At 42.2% G+C, this 18,439-nt stretch overlaps 1 protein-coding gene across 2 annotated transcripts in view; it reads right to left on the bottom strand.

Moving 5' to 3' along the window:
* wdr95 (WD40 repeat domain 95) overlaps positions 1–8,428 on the bottom strand; it is a 131,549-nt gene extending 123,121 nt beyond the window's left edge. For both annotated transcript variants that reach the window (XM_087988209.1, XM_087988211.1), the window contains exon 1: positions 8,284–8,428. In XM_087988209.1, the coding sequence (XP_087844335.1) occupies positions 8,284–8,351 (68 nt within the window). In that variant the 5' untranslated portion in view covers positions 8,352–8,428. The remainder of the gene's footprint in view (positions 1–8,283) is intronic.
* Between the last annotated feature and the right edge of the window lie 10,011 nt (positions 8,429–18,439).

Here is an 18,439-nt window from a genome sequence, read left to right as displayed (position 1 = left end):
TTTTTTCTTTGTTTAAAAGGTAAATGTAAGGTGTTGCCTTCCAGATGCAATTCAATTGGTCAAACCACCGGATTTAAAGCAAAACATACTTTATTAATCCAGTCTAGTTAAAAATACAACAAAAGAAAGAAGGAATTGGAATAACTTAGCTCAAATGGAAAACTTAATAGAACAATAGATACAGTAACCATTACTGATTAACTTCCAATATAGTAACATCCCATAAACACACACATGGAAAAAGGCAAATTCAGAAAACAGGTTGTGTCACATGAAACTCCCGTAGTAGGCACAGAAACTCCAGCTTTTGGCTATAATTGAGAGGGGAGGAAAACAATAAGCTTCCATTTCTTCCAGACCCCAAAAGCAATAGCTGAAAGCCAAACTAAAACTGGTTCTGAGAACTCAACCACACCCATTCAGGCTGCTTCTATTGTTCCAACTTAAAAAAAACTCCAAGGCCTCACAAGCTGTTTATTTTCTTACAGATTAAAAAAAGGACAAAATAACCTTTTAAAGCCCCAACATGGTCATATTACTTGATAAGAAATTGCTTTTCTTATGCTATGTTATTGTGCCTTGCATGATTACCAGCTTGAGAGTAGTTAACTAACTTTTCTGGACCATGTTAAAATGTACACTTTGAAGTCCACACAGTGGGATGTTAATGAGATGGCAATAATAGTCATCCTGCTAAGCAGGAATGAAATCCAATCATTGCTCATTTAAAACCTCAAGCTGGGAAGGCCAGGGCAGTTATTGTAGCTGAAGAATAAAAGTCAACTTTATTAAGTGGGCGACACGGTGGCATAGTGGTTAGCACTGCTGCCTCACCGCGCCAAAGACCCGGGTTCAGTTCCCGCCTCAGGTGACTGACTGTGTGGAGTTTGCACATTCTCCCCGTGTCTGCGTGGGTTTCCTCCGGGTGCTCCGGTTTCCTCCCACAGTCACAAAGATGTGCAGGTCAGGTGAATTGGCCATGCTAAATTGCCCGTAGTGTTAGGTAAGGGGTAAATGTAGGGGTATGGGTGGGTTACGCTTCGGCGGGTCGGTGTGGACTTGTTGGGCCGAAGGGCCTGTTTCCACATTGTAAGTAATCTAATCTAATCTAAAGATGCGCTAGAAACCGTATTAGAGAATTAAAGGGAGAAGGGATGTGTATCCAAAGTCCCCACTCCAATACATCAACATTTTGTATTGATCCCTACGTTGCTCCCATGCTGACCTTTCTGTCCAGTATCAGTTATAAATAGTCATCCAGTGAGGCCTATCTCATGATTGAGGAGCATCTTATCTTTTGAAACAGTGCTCTACATCCTCCTGAACTAAACATCAATTTCAACAACTTTAGATCATAACCATTAGACATAGGAGCAGAAGTAGGCCATTGAGTCTGCTCTATCATTCAATCAGATAATGGCTGATCTGACAATCCTCAACTGCACTTTCCTGCTTTTTCTCAAAACTCTCAATTGCCTTAATGATTAAAACTCTATCTGTATCAGCCTTGAATATATTTAACAACCCAGCCTCTACAGCCCTCTGTGGTAAAGAATCCACAGATGCATTACCTTCTGATATATCCTCACCTCTGTCTTAAATGAGCAACTCGTTATTCTGAAATTACACCCTTTAGTCTTAGATACTACTGCAAAAAGGAGACAACATCTCCACATTCACCCTGCCAAGTCCGAGAAGAATTTTCCATGTTTCAAAAAGGTTAGCTCTCATTCTTCTAAATTCCAATGAGTGCAGTCATAACTTACTCAACCTTTCCTCAAGTAACAGCCCTCTCTGTACAGCCTAGTGACCCCTCACTGGACTGCCTTCAATACCAGTACATCTTTCCTTAGATAAAGGGCCCAAAACTGTTCACAGTATTCCAGGTGTGTTCTGACTAGTGCCTTATATATATTCAGCAAAGCCTCTCTGCTTTTATACTTAATTCCCTTTGGAAATAAAAGGCCAACAAGCCATTTGTCTTCCCTATAACTCACTGAACTTGTATGCTAACTTTTTTGTGATTCATGGACAAGCACCCCCAATCCCTCTTCTGTAGCTTTCTGCAGACTTCATCCATTTAAATAATACCCAGCTCCTCTATTCTTCCTACCTACGAACATTTCACCTCACATTTTTCCTCATCATATTCCATCTGCCAAGATCAGAGATAGAGAGATAGATAGAGACAGACAGACAGACAGAGATATTTGAGCAGACAGGAATGGATAAAGGTTAGGCCAGGACAATCAGTAGCTGCTAATGGGCTGCTGGTGATCACAGTAGCAACCTTCTGGATCCCACTACCTGCTTTGCTCATAGTCAGACCGTCCTCAACCTATGGGGGTTGAGGTAAGAGCATGAAAGAAGGTGCTCAGTGAAATAACTCCACAGAGGCTGCTATCCCGTCACCAAGTCACCCTTTATTTATACATGGAGAGTCCTTGACACTTATCCAGCTCCCTCAGAGCCAGCTCTCAGAACCTCTGACACTCCTGTTTATATTTATCTGAATGGAACAGATTAACAGCCCCAATCAGGGAACGCATATTCTATGAGGTCCACTTGGCTCACATTATTACAATTACTACTCAGATCCTAAAATTGTTGAACTCAATGTTGAGTTCAAAAGGTTGCTGGGTTCCCAAGTAGAAAATGTGGTGCTTGCCTTCACCCATCTAGGCACTGAATATAAAAGTCGGCAAGTCATTTTGAAACTGTATGAAACTTTAGTTAAGCACATTTAGAGTATTTTAGGCAGGCCTGGTCGTCACACTATGGAAAGGATATAGAAGCTTTGGAGTGGGTGTAAATGAGGTTTACCAAGATGTTGCCTGGTTTAGAGTGCATTAACTATAAGGAGAGGCTGGGCATATTTGGATTGTTTTCACTGAATATCAGAGGCTGAGGGGCAACCTGATATAAAAGTATGTGAAGCAAGGATAGGGTGGATAGGCTGTTTCCCAGGAGGAAATGTCAACACTAGAAGCCATAGCTTTCAGGTTAAAGGGGAAAGGTTTAAAGGAGATGCACAAAGAAAGGTTTTGTTTTTGCATTGAGGCTGGTAGGTGCCTGCAACATGCTGCCCAGGGAGGTAGCAGAAGCACATCCAATAGCAACATTTTACAGGCATCTAGACAGGCACACAAACAGGCTGAGAAAAGAGGAATGTAGGCCATGTACATTTAGATAGGATTAGTTTGGCATAGCATCACAATCAGCACAGAATGATGGTGAGCTGAAGGGCCTGTTCCTGTGCTGTACTATTCTATATAAGTAAATAAAATAGAGATGCAGGGCCAGGTGATGTGTTGTACCTGCATGTTGTGGGAGCTGGTAGACCCATTGTGGCTCACAGTGACCACATCTGTAGCAAGTGTTGGCTACTTGAGGAACTCTAGCTCAGAGTTGATGTGCTGATGACTGAGATTCAAAGTCTCATCAAGGAGGAGGGGAAGAGTTACTGGGTGCTCAGTTTCAGCAGGGATTCACACCTCTTAGTTTATCTACCTCACAGTTGGTCAATGGTTAGGATGGTCTGACTATGAGCAAAGCATATAGTGGCATCCAGAAGGTAGTGCTGAAGGAGCCTCAGCCCTTAAGCTTGTCTAACATGTTTGAGATTTTTACTCCCTGTGTGGGTAAGAGCAGGGGCTACACAAAGGACGAGTAAACTGACCATAGCACCATGGAACAAAGACTGAGAGTCCCAAAGGATGTGTTGCCTACCTGGTGCCCGGATTCAGGATGTCTCATCTGGGCTGCGGAGGAATTTGGAGTGGGAGTGGAATGATCCAGTTATCGTGGTCCACATAGGTGCCAATAATATAGGTAGAATGAGGAAAGAGGATTTGTTGAGGGAATATCGCAGCTCTGGGCTAAATTGAAAATCAGAATCAAAAAAATAATAACATATGGATTATCAACTGAGCCACAATCTGACTGGCCCAGGATTAAATACATGATTGGTGTGAAGAAATAGGTTTTAATTCATGGGACATTGGCATCAGTACTAAGGAAGGGGGAAGCTGATCCAGTAGGATAGGAATCATGCTGGTAATAGAGTCCTGCTGCATCACATAACTCGAGCTGGAGATAGGGCTTTAAACCAAATATTGGAGGTTGGGTGTCTTCCATTGCATGGAAAGTTATAAAATCAATAGTAAAGGAGCAGATACAATTGCAGGTTATTGTGGGGTTGACTTTTACTAGAAAATGAAAGGAAGGGACAAAACATGCAAATATCATATTGCATCAAGGAAACATAGAATTGTAGGTAAATTTGATATCACAGCAAATTTAAAGGCTTTTTATCTTAATGCACAAAGTACTATGTTTGGAATAAGGTGGATAAACCAACAGCATAAATCAAGGTAAATGAATATGATTTCATATCCATTAGAGAAACATGGTTATACGGAGATCAAAACTGAGAACTGAACAGGGATATTTGAACTTTCGGAAAGACAGGAGGGATGAAAAAGGTGATCAGATAGCATTTTAATATGAGATGAAATGAGAACGGTTGTGAGACGTGATTTAGAATTGGTTCATGAAGAGTCCATTTGGACAGAGGTATAAACCAGCGAAGGGAAGAAGACATTGGTAGGAATTGTGTATAGATCCTTAAACAGTAGCCACTGCGTGGGAAAGGCTATAATAAGAGCATGTAAAAAGAATAGAGAAGTAATTATGTGTCATTTTAATCTTCTTGGGTCAATCAACTTGAAAGGGGTAGCTACGACAATGAATTCATAGAGTGCATTAGGGATAGTTTCCAAGAGCAATGGGCTATGGAGCCAACCAGGGGGCAGGCTATCTTGGATACGGTAATAGGGGATGAGGCAGGTTTTATATGTTTCTATGTTTAATAAGTGACATCAGAGTAAAAGATCCCTTGGAGGTTTACAAAATATATTAATGACTTGGAGGAAAGAAGTGAATGTACTGTCGCTAAATTTTCAGACTACACAAAAATAGATGCAAAGGCAAGTTGCAAGAGGCATACAGAGAGTTTGCAGAGAGACATTGATAGGTTAAGTAAGTGGGAAAATAGTCAGCAAATGGAACATAATGTGGAAAATGAAAAGTTGCTCTTTTTGGTAAGGAGAATAAAGGAACGTAATATTACTTAAATGGAGAAAAAATGCAGAAAGCTCAGCACAAAAGGACTCAGGGCTACTTGTACACAGAACAGAGAAAGCTAGCACACAGATGCAGCAACGAAACAAAAAGGCTAATAGAATCAGAAAGAAAAACCCAGAAATTGCTGGAAAGACTCAGCAGGTCTGGCAGCATCTATGGAGAGAAATCAGAGTTAACATTTTGGGTCCAGTGACCCTTCTTCAGAACTGTTCTGTTTTTGACGGTTAATGAAATGTTGGCCCTTATTTCAAGGGGCTTAGATTATAAGAACAGGCAAGTCACACTGTAACGGTACAAGGTGCTGGTGAGACCATATCAGGAATATTGTGAGCAGTTTTGGTTCACTTATTTAAGGATCGGTATCATTTAAGTAAAGGCAGTTCAGAGAAGGTTCCCACTAGGAGAGACTGTCTTATAAGCAAAGGTTAAACAGGCTGGAATTCTACTAAACGGGTTGTGAAAGGGCAGGAAAGTGAACCTGATGAATGTTGGATAGGAGATGATCTTACTAAGCAGAGGAGCAGGCTCAAGGGACTGAATGGCCTACTCCTGTTCCTGTTTCTTATTGTTTAATGGAATGTGGTTGCTGGTGGATGAATAGTTGTTGTGAACACAAGAGTCTGCACACAGCAAATAAAGAACTTTGGTTAAAGGTTGAACATTGTCAGAGATACCAGGAATTATTACACTTTAAATTAACATTTTACATTCACCAAATCAGAGTTTTGGTATGACATTGCCTTTGAAAAGCCATATCTCCGATACAACACGACAACATTCAGTGATGCACTGTAGTGCTAACACAACTACATGCCCTGGAGTAAGGTTATGAATAAGAGAAGAGTACTACCACTGGGCCAGCAGACCTTAGATAGTAGAACATCAGAAATTTGATAGATGAGTATGTACTTACTGTCCACACGATCAGGAATAAGTTTTAACATGGCAATAATTTGCCAGATGAAAGGGAAAATGAGTCAAAAGACTGATCAGCAGCAGAACAAGGTGAATCCTTCTCTCTCGATGGACACTGAGCAACAATTCTTACAAAAGACAATCAAGCTGAAACATTAACAGTTTGTCTCTGCATATGGATCACATATGCTCAATGTTTTCCTTAGTATTCCACATTTCCAGCATCTGCTGTATTTTCCTTTGGTATTTGTGTTATAGCAAAGAAGTGGTGGTAACTAGGTCTCCTAGTTTGCTGTCACAATAACAGTAAACCTCATTGAGTCACCATTGTTCTGACACAAATACTAACGGGATCTTCAGAGAACAGCAGATGCATGGTTAAACATAGAAATACTTTACCACCTGAAATGTGCTCATCCATGTCAAGCTTTGAGAAGGCAGTATTTTACTGAAAGCTTCAAAACTGTGGTGCATTGAATGATGTGAAGTTGAAGTTATACAGAGGATACAAAATGAACTCACTGTTGAAAGTTACATCTTGTCTATTTCTGATTGGTCTTGCACAGTTTCCTTTTAGTAACATGAAACATGTAATCATTGCCAAATTGTCTCTCTGGCACTGAACATAGCAATTCCAAGTGCGGATTCTCATTCCTTCAGGTGTCAATCATTGGAGATTTGCAAATGTTAACCTTATTTCTTTTACTTGCATTCAGTCTCTTTTCTCTCTTAATCCACTCTTTCTTCTCGATCTGTATGCTAAAATGAAACTAAATTCACCCACTAATGTCTACTTCCTTCTCAGTACTCACACCTCTTTCTTCAATCTGACTAGTTTGGATACTCAATTACTGGTGTTTTTCACTGAACTCCCAGGACTGTTTGCAGCTAATATCAATACAGTAAGAAATATATAGCAAGAAGCATTATTGAGGACAAAATGGAGAAAGACAAACCTTCCCCAAATTCAATGCTGTCTGTTGCCTTGCTACATCAAATTGTGATCCGTTGCATAAAAATTCATTTTGCTGCACGGCCTTATAGCTAATTGAAGGGAAATTAGTGTGAATTTTCACATGAATGTATATAAGGTCAGTATTGGTTGCTTTTATGTTACAACTATTATTATACAGAAACAGTTCACAAGGATTTTTTGTTTATTGATTTGGGGGATGAGAGTGACATTGGTCTGGCCAGCATTTATTGCCTATCCCCAGTTGCCCAGAAGGAGGTGATGGTGAGCTGCCTCTGGAACTCCTGTAGTCCATGTGCTTGAGGTACACCCACAATGCTTATAGGGATGGAGTTCCAGGATTTTGACCCAGTGACACTGAAAGAACACAGATATATTTCCAAGTCAGGATAGTGAGAAGATCAGAGGGGAACTTGCAGTTATAGAGTCATACAGTTGGCAGTGTTCCCATGTTTACACTGTCCTTGTCCTTTCAGATGGTCGCAGTCATGCGTTTGGAAATTGTGGCTAAAAGAGCCTGCAGTGAAGGTAGTATATATGGCTGCTACTGCGCACTGGGAGTGGAATGAATGAATGAATGTTAGTGGATGTGGGTTCCTTTGTTCTGGGTGACGTTGTTTGAACAGCAATGGTCCCGGAGAATGGGGAGTATTCCATCACATTCCTGACTTATGTCTTATTACTGGTGGACTAGCGTGGGGAGTGAGGGCGGATCAGGAGATGGGTTACGCGTGTGGGATTCCTCATTCTGATCTGCTCTTGGAACCGCTGTATTTATTATAGCTAGTCCAATTCAGTTTCTGGTTGATAGATTGAACAACATTTGCTTCTGATCTAACGACCGCCTTCTAAACAGTTTTACGTCAACCTCATTTGGAAACAAATAAAACAGTCCAGTTAAAAGATGTGGCCAAAGACCCCTTAGCTGCGAGATCCTCTCGGACTGGTTTGTACTCACAGAGTGTTACATGATTTCAGCTTCTATTTCCTGCAAATGACCCGAGTTCCTAGCCTGTCAGGTAGAAGCATAGCTCAGAGGCTGAGTCTCTGGTGCCCTGACAACAGGAAATGGCATCTACAAAACACGGCATAAGCCGTTGGTTATATTCCCAAATCAATAATTGTATGATTATTTATATTCAGAGAAGCTTCCGTATTCCCGCACTTTTGCAGCCCTTTGGTCAACAATCGCCTTCCATTACTGTATTACTATTAACAACACAGGACAATGTCTTTCATGAGGAAAGTACCTGCTTATGGCAAAAGTTTCCAACTTCCCTGCGGCAGAACTTGGCCGCACTTTTTTCCCCAGCGGCATGGTTGTTTGTGTCTGACTCTCAGTTTTCCCTGGGCAATGGGCCACAGGGTCATTGAGGGCAAGTTTAAAGCCCCTCGTTCCAACGAAGCCACTGCCGTGTCCGCGCACAGTCGTTTCTCGTTAGTAACCTGACACTCCTCTCACCTGTCAATGCACAACACCAAGGGAACTCTTAAAGGTACACAACTCGGTAGAATGCTGCACTCTCATCAAAATGATCCAAAAAAAAGATAATTAGCAATTCTGTGATAAAGATTAGGCATCCTTGGTTGAGTAGGACGATTTATACACAAAGTGCTAATTAGGTGTACTTGCAATGATTTATTGATTTTTAAGTCTATCCAAAACACATTGTGGTAACTATTGAGCAATTACTGATGGAGATCTTGCTGTCCCAGTAGCAATGAACATGAAATTTTCAGTTTTGATTTGATTTATTATTGTTGCATGTGCCTGGGTACAGTGCAAAGGTTTATTTTGTGTGCAGTACAGATCAGACCATGCCAAGATCATAGGGTGTTAAAACAGGTCGAGGAATATAAAGTTACGGCTGCAAAGAGGGTTTGACAGGTTTGAACATTACTGTTTTGAAATTTGAGAGGCCCATTCAGAAGTCTATTAATAGCGGGGAAGAAGTTGTCATTGAACCTGTTGGTGCGATTGTTTAAGCTCTTATATCTTCTGCCTGATGGAAGAGGTTGGAAGAGATTATAACCAGGGTAGGAGGGGTTTTTAATGATGTTGGCTGTCTTTCTGCAGCTTCGAGAAGTATAGATGGAAGTCAATAGATACAAGATTGGCTTGCATGATGGACTAGGCAATGTTCACTGCTATTGAGGAAGTGGGGGGGTGAGGAGATAATGTTATGAGTGGAGTCTATGTTTATGTGAGAGTGGGAGGTGGGGAATGGAGAGGGCGAGCAGAGGTCAGGGCTGGGTGTGCAGAGCAGGGGTCAGGATCAGGTGTGGTGAGTAAGGCTCAGGGGTTACGGCTGGGTGTAGTGAGCAGGAGTCAGAGGGTAGGGTTAGGCATGGTGAGCAGGGGTCAGGGGTTATAGCTGGGTGTAGTGAGCAGGAGTCAGGGGTTATGGCTGGGTATAGTGAGCAGGAGTCAGGGGTAGGGTTAGGCATGGTGAGCAGGGGTCAGAGGTTATGGCTGGGTGTAGTGAGCAGGAGTCAGGGGGTCAGGGTTAGGTGTGGTGAGCAGGGGTCAGGAGTTATGGCTGAGTATAGTGAGCAAGGGTCAGGGGTAGGGTTAGGCATGGTGAGCAGGGGTCAGGGGTTATGGCTGGGTGTAGTGAGCAGGAGTCAGGGGGTCAGGGTTAGGTGTGGTGAGCAGGGGCCAGAGGTTATGGCTGGATATAGTGAGCAGGGGTCAGGGGATCAGGGTTAGGTGTGGTGAGCAGGAGTCAGGGGTTATGGCTGGGTATAGTGAGCAGGGTTCAAGGTTAGGTGTGGTGAGCAGGAGTCGGGGTTATGGATGGGTGTAGTGAGCATGGGTCGGGGATCAGGGTTAGGTGTGGTGAGCAGGGATCAGGGGTCATAGCTGGGTATACTGAGCAGGTGTCAGGGGATCAGGGTTAGGTGTGGTGAGTAGGGGTCAGGGGTTATAACTGGGTATAGTGAGCAGGTGTCAGGGGATCAGGGTTAGGTGTGGTGAGCAGGTGTCAGGGGTTACGGCTGGGTATAGTGAGCAAGAGTCAGGGGTCAGGGTCAGGGCTGGGTTTGGTGAGCAGAGGCCATGGAGTCAGGGCTGGGTGTGGTGAGGTCACAAGGTCAGGGCTGGGTGTGGTGAGGACAGGGGGTCAGGGCTGGGTATAGTGAGGGCAGGGGTCAGGTCTGGGTGTGGTGAGGACAGAGGTCAGGGCTGGGTATAGTGAGGACAGAGGTCAGTGCTGGGTATAGTGAAGGCAGGGGTCAGGGCTGGGTGTGGTGAGGAAAGGAGTCAGGGCTGGGTCTGGTGTGGACAGGGGTCAGGGCTGGGTCTGGTGTGGGCAGGGGTCAGGGCTAGGTGTGGTTCGCAGAGGTCAAGGGTCAGAGCCATGTGAGGGAATGGTCAGAGTCCAGGGAACTGAGGGCGGCAGGAGTTAAGTAGAACCTGAATCCTGGGAGACGGATGGTAAGGGGATGGGAAAGGGGGCGGGTGTTAGGACCAGAAGCCGGTTGAGTGTGGAGTGCCTTTGAGCAGACCCAGAAGGGGTGAGTCAGCTGGAGTGATCAAAACTCTTGCACTCTTAAGCACTTTAAACCCAGCAGCTCACACAATACTACTGAGTCTCAATCCATGCCTCACTATTACTTCTCTCAAGTTTCTTTAAGAATTGCTCTCCCACAGCAGCACCCCAGGAATTCTTGGCTGTTCCAATATAGTTATTCACATTGAACACCTTCAGCATGTTGTGTGTCAGTTATCACCATGCTAAATGGTAGAGAATTTGAACTGATCTAGCAACTCAAGATTGGGCACCCATGAGGCACTGTGGGCATCAGCAACAATACAATATGCAGCCTCATGTCCCAGCATATCCCTGACTCTACCAGTATCATCAAGACAGGAGATCAATTCTGGTTCAATTAAGATTACAGAAGGGCATGCCAGTTGCAGTAACAGGTAAAAGTGAGGTGTTAACCTAGTGAAGCTATATTTACATGCCACACAGCACAGCAGCAAATCATAGATCAAGCTAAGCAATCCCACAGCCAATGGGTCCGATCTAAGCTCTGCAGTTCTGCTAATTTCAATTGTGAATGGTGGAGGGCAATTAAACAACTCACTGGGGGAGATACATCCATCTTCATTGACAGAGGAGCCCAGCACATCAGTGCAAAAGGTAAGGCACAACAATCTTCAGCTAATCTCCACCTGGGTGAATGATCCATCTCGGCTTCCTCTAAAGGTCCCTAACATCTTAGGTACCAGTCTTCATCCTATTCCATGTGATATCAGGATACAGGCAGTTCTTAGGTTGGAAACAGGTTCCATTTTGGAATCCATTTGTCAGTTGATTTTGTAGGCAAGTCAGACCACAGTGCAGGACAATATAAAGTAGCCATTTGTAAGTACAGGAAATGTTCATAAGTTAGGTGTTTAAAATTACACCACTGCAAGGAATCATATTCGTAAGTACAAGCATTTGTAAGTTGGATGTTTGTAAATAGGTTGGCACTGTACTTGAAAGTCCATAGGCCCTGACAACATTCCAACAAAATTATTCCAGAGTTGTGCAATGCAATGATTTTTAAGCAGTCAGCACACACCCAGAACAAGAGGTCAACACTGAAAGTACCGAAAGCTATTGTATGAGAAATTACATTTACATTGGAGTAAAGCAGCAATTGCATCATAAATGTATTTAAGGTACAAAAGCAACAAACATATAGCATTTCAATCAGAAACGAAAACAGAAATGGCTAGAAAATCTCAGCAGGTCTGGCAGCATCTCTGGAGAGAAATAAGGGTTAATGTTTTGAGTCCAACAACTCTTCTTCAGAACTGGATCCGGAGCTTTAATTCTGACTTCTCTCCACAGATGCTGGCAGACCTACTGAGATTTTCCAGATATTTCTGCTTTTGTTTCTGATTTCCAGTATCCACAGTTCTTTTGGGTTTTTTGTTTAGCATTTCAACCAGGTTTAGGTTGGGGTTGTGGGGACTGAGATAACTGCCCAATCATTCATATTGAAGCCTTCACAGGACCATACAAATGAGGTAAACTGTAGTGCAGACTTGACTTTCCGATGTGTTAAGGCTACATCAACATAGTGTAGTAATGGGCACATGGATTCATGAATGCAAACATAGCAGCATTGAACTTCCTTGTCCCTGGCTCCTTCAAAAGATCAATTGGGGATATGTAAAGCATCTCCTAATTAGCAGCTCATGAACATTTTTTTGTGAGTTCACTGATCTCCTTTACAGGAAAGCAATTCAGTTTGCCCATTGACCCAGAAAGTCAAGCTGTCTAAGGCACCCAAAATTGCAACTATTACTAGATTCCCTCAGGTGCAAGGGGCCACTGACTGTGCAGCCAGATTTGTGAATGTCCAAATCTTTGTGATTCTTGCAGATGTACACCTATCATCCAGGGTACTGTCACCATTCATACATTCTGTACAATTCCCTGGTTCATCCAATGACTGCTGCCATATCATCTCCAGGATTGGCTTTGGGTGACAAATGGTATTCCCAGAAAGCATGGCTAGTGACCCCAGTGTGCAACCTCAGACTCATGCTTAACTGCACTATAATGGTGCCCATGCATCCACTAGAGTGGTCATTAAAGAGACAATGGTCTTCTGAAACTGTGCTTCCATTGTCAGGAACATCCAGTATTCATTGGACAGGTTCTCCAGAGTAGATTGCTTGCTATGTTCTGCACAGCCTAGCTCAACAACATGGTAAACTTAAAGAGATGGGGAGATGAACCAGTCGGCTGTATCCTCAAATTAGAAAGAATGGTCGTATGATGAAAATGTTGACTTATACAATACTGATGTTAAAGAAGATGGACAAAGTAAAATGAGGCAGATAGGCCTGAGGGTAACCTGATAACAGCCACATTTCATAACACATGACTCAGCATGAACATTGTGGACAGTTGTGGCCTTTTTGTGATGCATAAGCCTTACTGCTCTTAAAGGAATACATGTTTTATGAAGGTCAGACATTTATGTTGCTCAGCATATTGTATGTTCTCTGTTTCCTTTGAACCGAAAAAGCATAAACAGGATTAAACACAGTCAGAATAGATTTATGAAAAGGAAATCATGCTTAACAAATCTTCTAAAGTTTTCTGGGAATATAATTAGTAGAATAGACAAGGGAGAGCCAGTGGATGCAGATTTAGATTTCAAGAAGGCTAGTGGGGAAAATTAAAGCACACAGGATTGGGGGCAACATGTCTGTATGAAATCAGAAATGATTGACAGACTGGAAACAGAGAGTGGATGTAAATGGGTCTTTTTCCAGGTAGCAAGTGATGACTAGTGGTATACTGCATAGATTAGTGCTTGAGCCCTAGCTATTCACAACACACATAAATTATGTGGATGATGAATCACAAGCAATATTTCTCTGTTTGCTGAAGTCACAAAACTAGGTGGGATTGTGAATTGTGAGGAGGATGCAAGGAAGCTGCAGGGTGATCGAAACAAGTCAAGTGTGTGGGCAAACACAAAGTAGGCCCAGTATAATTTAGCTAAATCTGAAGTTATGCAATTTGGTGGACAGGGTATGATTTAAATCGCGATATATTGAGAAATGTAGTTCTGCAAAGGAATTCAATAAGAATCTGTAATTATGATTCGGATGAGGACCATGAAACTGCTATCAATGGTCAGAAGAACCCATCTGGTTCACTGGTGTACTTCAGGGAAGGAAATCTGTTGTTCTTATTGGTCTGGTCTACATGTGACTCCATTCCCACAGATATGTCATTTTCTCCTAAGTGCCCTCTGAGTAATTAGAGATGGGCAATAAATGCTGGTCAAGGCATATCCTGTGAATTAACTTTTAAAAAAGTAAAACTATTTGGTTGCCCTATAGTCCAATCAATGAAAGCAGACAGGCAGGTGCAGCAAGCAGTTAGGAAACAAATTACATATTGGCTGCCATTTGAGAGGATCCAAGTTCAGAAGAAGGGATGTCTTACTGGTGTTATACAGGGCCTTGGTAAGACCACATGGAGAGTGTTGAGTGCAATTTTGACCTCCACACCTAAGAGTGAATATACTTGCTATATAGGGAGTGCAGTGGAACGTCACTGTCATGGTTGTATGAGGAAAGATTAGTTTATCACAGCCTGTACTCACTAGAGTTTAGAAAGATGACAGAAGTTTTATTGAAATGTATAAAATTCTAACAGGATTAAACAGACTAGATGCAGGGAGGACTTTTCCCTTGGCTGGGGAGTCTTGAACCAGGAGTCATTGACTCGGAATATGTACCAGGCCATTTAGGACTGGGTGATGAAACAGGATGACTAACCAGTGGAATTTTCTACCACAGAAGGCAATGGAGGCCATGTCACTGAGTGTATGGAAGGAAGAGGTTGACATGCTTTTAGAAAATTAAGACGTCAAGAGGTATGGGGAGAAAGCGGGAAGATTGTATTGAGATAGAGGATCAGCTGTGGTCATACTGAATGGTGGAGCAAACTTGAACAGCAAATAGCCTACTCCTGCTTCTAGCTTCTTTAGTGGCTGGAGCATCATTATGGAGTTTTGTGAGCTAACATATGGATTGTATTTGTATCACACAACCTTTTACTTACAAGGCACATTCTTCTGTCACTGAGATGAAGGTGCTGAAGGTGCTGAAGGTGTCTTCTTTCCATTCCGAGAATTCATTTCTCTCTTCTTGCTGTTGGCATTCTAATTCTAATCTCTGCTTCGTCAGTTTTAGTGATTGACTGTTGTCACACATACCGAGATACAGCAAAAAGTGTTGTTTTGCATGCTATACAGGCAGATTGTGCCATACAAAGTGCATCAGAGGAGGAGAACAGTGTGCAGATTATAGAGAAGATGTAGATAGAGAGATCAGAGTTAACATTTGTGAGGTCCATTCAAAAGTCTGATAACAGCAGGGAAGCTATTCTTGAATCTATTTGTACATTCAAACTTTTATACCTTCTGTCTGACAGAAGACAGTGGAAGACTGTATAACCGGGGTGGAAGGGGTCTTTGATTATGTTGATTGCTTTTCTGAGACAGCAGGATGGAAACCTGGAGTTAACGGACGGAAACCTGGTTTGTGTAATCGACTGGGCTGTGTTCACAACTCTCTGTTGGTTTTTTTGCAGTAATGTTTTAATTTATCCCCTCAGTTTCTAGCTCTAGGCATTTTGACAGTTGTTTTACAATTTCAGTTTTCCTGGCTTTTGGCCAAACTCCATTTCTTAAATGCTTCACTATTACTTTTTATTCTTCCAAAGACAAGGCTTTTAGTTTTCCCTAAGTTATTTTACCCTAAGTTATTTCTATGAAGGCAATAGTATCAAACTTGATTAATGTTCAGGATTCAAAGAAACCTTTTTTGGAGTTCTTTTAAAAACTGCTCTTGTAGGAACAATTTGTTTCCTCCCCACTCCAGGTCTATCATTTACTGTGAGAAATTAAGTAAGTGAACACCTGAATTTGGTATGGCCAGGCAAGAAGGGTGATGGCTCCTTTTTTTAATCTCTTCGCAGTCAATTGCAACAATTTTTAAAAACTTTTATTTATTAGTACACGACTTTCACATTTCAATTAAACTAAGGTAACCAGATCAAAAATGAATGACAGTCAATTTCCAGGTTTTGAATTAGAATTAGAATTCCTATAGTGTGGAAACAGACCTTTCAGCCCAGCAAGTCCACATTGACCCTTTGAAGAGTATCCACCCAGACTCATTACCCTATTACTCTACAATTCCCCCTGACTAATGCTCCTAACCTACACTGCCCTGAACTCTGTGGCAATTTAGCATGGCCAATGCACCTCAACTGCACATCTTTCGACTGTGGGAGGAAACTGGAGCACCTGAGGAAACCCACACAGACACAGAGAATGCGCAAACTCCACACAGACAGTCACCCGAGGCTAGAATTGAAGAACAGCAGAGCAGATAAAGCAAGTCAACCTCTTGTCTGAAGTTATTACCTCTTAGAAGACTGCAAGTTGTCATATAACTGAGTCAGTGCCGAAGGGTGAAATAATCGCACAATGTTTCCCACCATGGCACAATGCAGCTTTGGAGATTTGTCTATTAATCCCATCCATGCCCCACATAATTTTGTAAACCTCAATAAGGTCACCACTCAGCCTCCAACGCTCCAGGGAAAACAGCCCCAGCCTGTTTAGCCTCTCCCTGTAGCTCAAATCCTCCAACTCTGACAACATCCTTATAAATCTTTTCTGAACACTTTCAAGTTTCACAACATCTTTCCGATAGGAAGGAGACCAGAACTGCACGCAATATTCCAACAGTGGCCTAACCAATGTCCTGTGCAGCTGCAACATGACCGCAATCTGATGAAAAGACAAAAGACTCAAGGGACTGAGTAGTTTATTTCATTTCTCATGCTTCTTATACATGCAACTGGAACAGAATCTCCAAAGCTGCATTGTGCCATAGTGGGAAACATTGTGCGATTATTTCACCCTTCGGCACTGACTCAGTTATATGACAACTTGCAGTCTTCTAAGAGGTAATAACTTCAGTCAAGAGGTTGACTTGCTTTATCTGCTCTGCTGTTCTTTAATGAACTTCAAAGTATTGACTTCTGATTATGGTACAAGATGTGACCTGTCATCATTATGGAAATAAAAAAGTCAAGTAGTAAAATTTGAGCGAATTTAAATTTGCTGGAGGGATTAGGCATTTCAAAACTTATATCATGTTTGAACTCAATAATCTCACCAGATGAATACTTCATGCACAATACTATACTTCTTTGAAAAGAGATCATAAATGAAAGAAGATGACTATCAATGATACAAATAACTCAGCAAAGGGCCCAGCAATCACTTCCCGAGCTTCCCACAGAGTTCTAGGTACACCTGATTAGGTCCTGGGGGGTTTATCCACTTCTATGCATTTCAAGACATCCAGCACTTCCTCCTCTCTAATATGGACATTTTTCAAGGTGTCACCACCTATTTCCCTACATTCTATATCTTCAATGTCCTTTTCCACAGCAAATTCAGATGCAAAATACTTGTTTAGTATTCCCCCATCTCCTACGGCTCCACACAAAGGCTGCCTTGCTGATCTTTGAGGGGCCCTATTCGCTCCCTAGTTACCCTTTTGTCCTTAATGTATTTGAAAAACCTTTTGGATTCTCCTTAACCCTATTTGCCAAAGCTATCTCATGTCCCCTTTTTGCCCTCCTGATTTCTCTCTTAAGTATACTCCTACTGCCTTTATATTCTTATAAGGATTCACTCGATCTCTCCTGTCTATGCCTGATATTAATTTAATTTAATTCAATTCAACCTCAATTTTTCTAGTGATCCAGCACTCCCTACACCTACCAGCCATTCCTTTCACCCCAACAGGAATATACTGTCCTTGGAGTCTCTTCATCTCATTTCTGAAGGCTTCCATTTTCCGCCATCCCTTTACCTGCAAACATCTGCCCCCAGTCAACTTTTGAAAGTTCTCGCCTAATACCGTCAAAATTAGCCTTTCTCCAATTTAGAACTTCAATTGTTAGATTCGGTCTCTCTTTTCCATCACTATTTTAAAACTAATAGAATTATAATTACTGGCCCCAAAGCGCTCTCCCTACTGATACCTCAGTCACCTGCCCTGCCTTATTTCTCAAGAGTAGATTAAGTTTTGTACCTTCTCTGGTAGGTACATCCGCATACTGACTCAGACAATTTTCTTGGGCACACTTAACAAATTCCTCTCCCTCTAAACCCTTAACACTATGGCAGTCCCAGTCTATGTTTGGAAAGTTAAAATCCCCTACCATAACCGCCCTATTATTCTTACAGATAATTGAAATCTCCTTACAAATTTGTTTCCTAATTTCCGGCTGACTATTAAATCAGATGGGCCAATGGACTGAGGAGTAACAGATGGAGTTTAATTTAGATAAATGTGAGGCGCTGAATTTTGGGAAAGCAAATCTTAGCAGGGCTTATTCACTTAATGGTAAGGTCCAAGGGAGTGTTGCTGAACAAAGAAACCTTGGAGTGCAGGTACATAGCTCCTTGAAAGTAGAGTTGCAGGTAGATAGGATAGTGAAGAAGGCATTTGGTATGCTTTTTTTTATTGGTCAGAGCATTGAATATCAGAGTTGGGATGTCATGTTGCAGCTGTACAGGACATTAGTATGGCCACTGTTGGAATATTGCATACAATTCTGGTCTCCTTCCTATCAGAAAGATGTTGTGAAACTTGAAAGGGTTCAGAAAAGATCTACAAGGATGTTGCCAGGGTTGGAGGATTTGAGCGATGGAGAGAGGCTGAATAGGTTTGGGCTGTTTTCCCTGGAGCGTCAGAGGCTGAGGGGTGTCCTCATAGAGGTTTATAAAATCATGAGGGGCATGGATAGGATAAATAGACAAAGTTTTTTTCCCTGGTGTGGGGGAGTCCAG

The sequence above is a fragment of the Chiloscyllium plagiosum genome, unplaced genomic scaffold (assembly GCF_037043375.1).
Source record: "Chiloscyllium plagiosum isolate Xiang-an unplaced genomic scaffold, Cpla_swu_hap1 HiC_scaffold_6, whole genome shotgun sequence".
Classification (NCBI taxonomy): domain Eukaryota; kingdom Metazoa; phylum Chordata; class Chondrichthyes; order Orectolobiformes; family Hemiscylliidae; genus Chiloscyllium; species Chiloscyllium plagiosum.
This window is presented reverse-complemented; position numbering and strand designations above follow the sequence as displayed.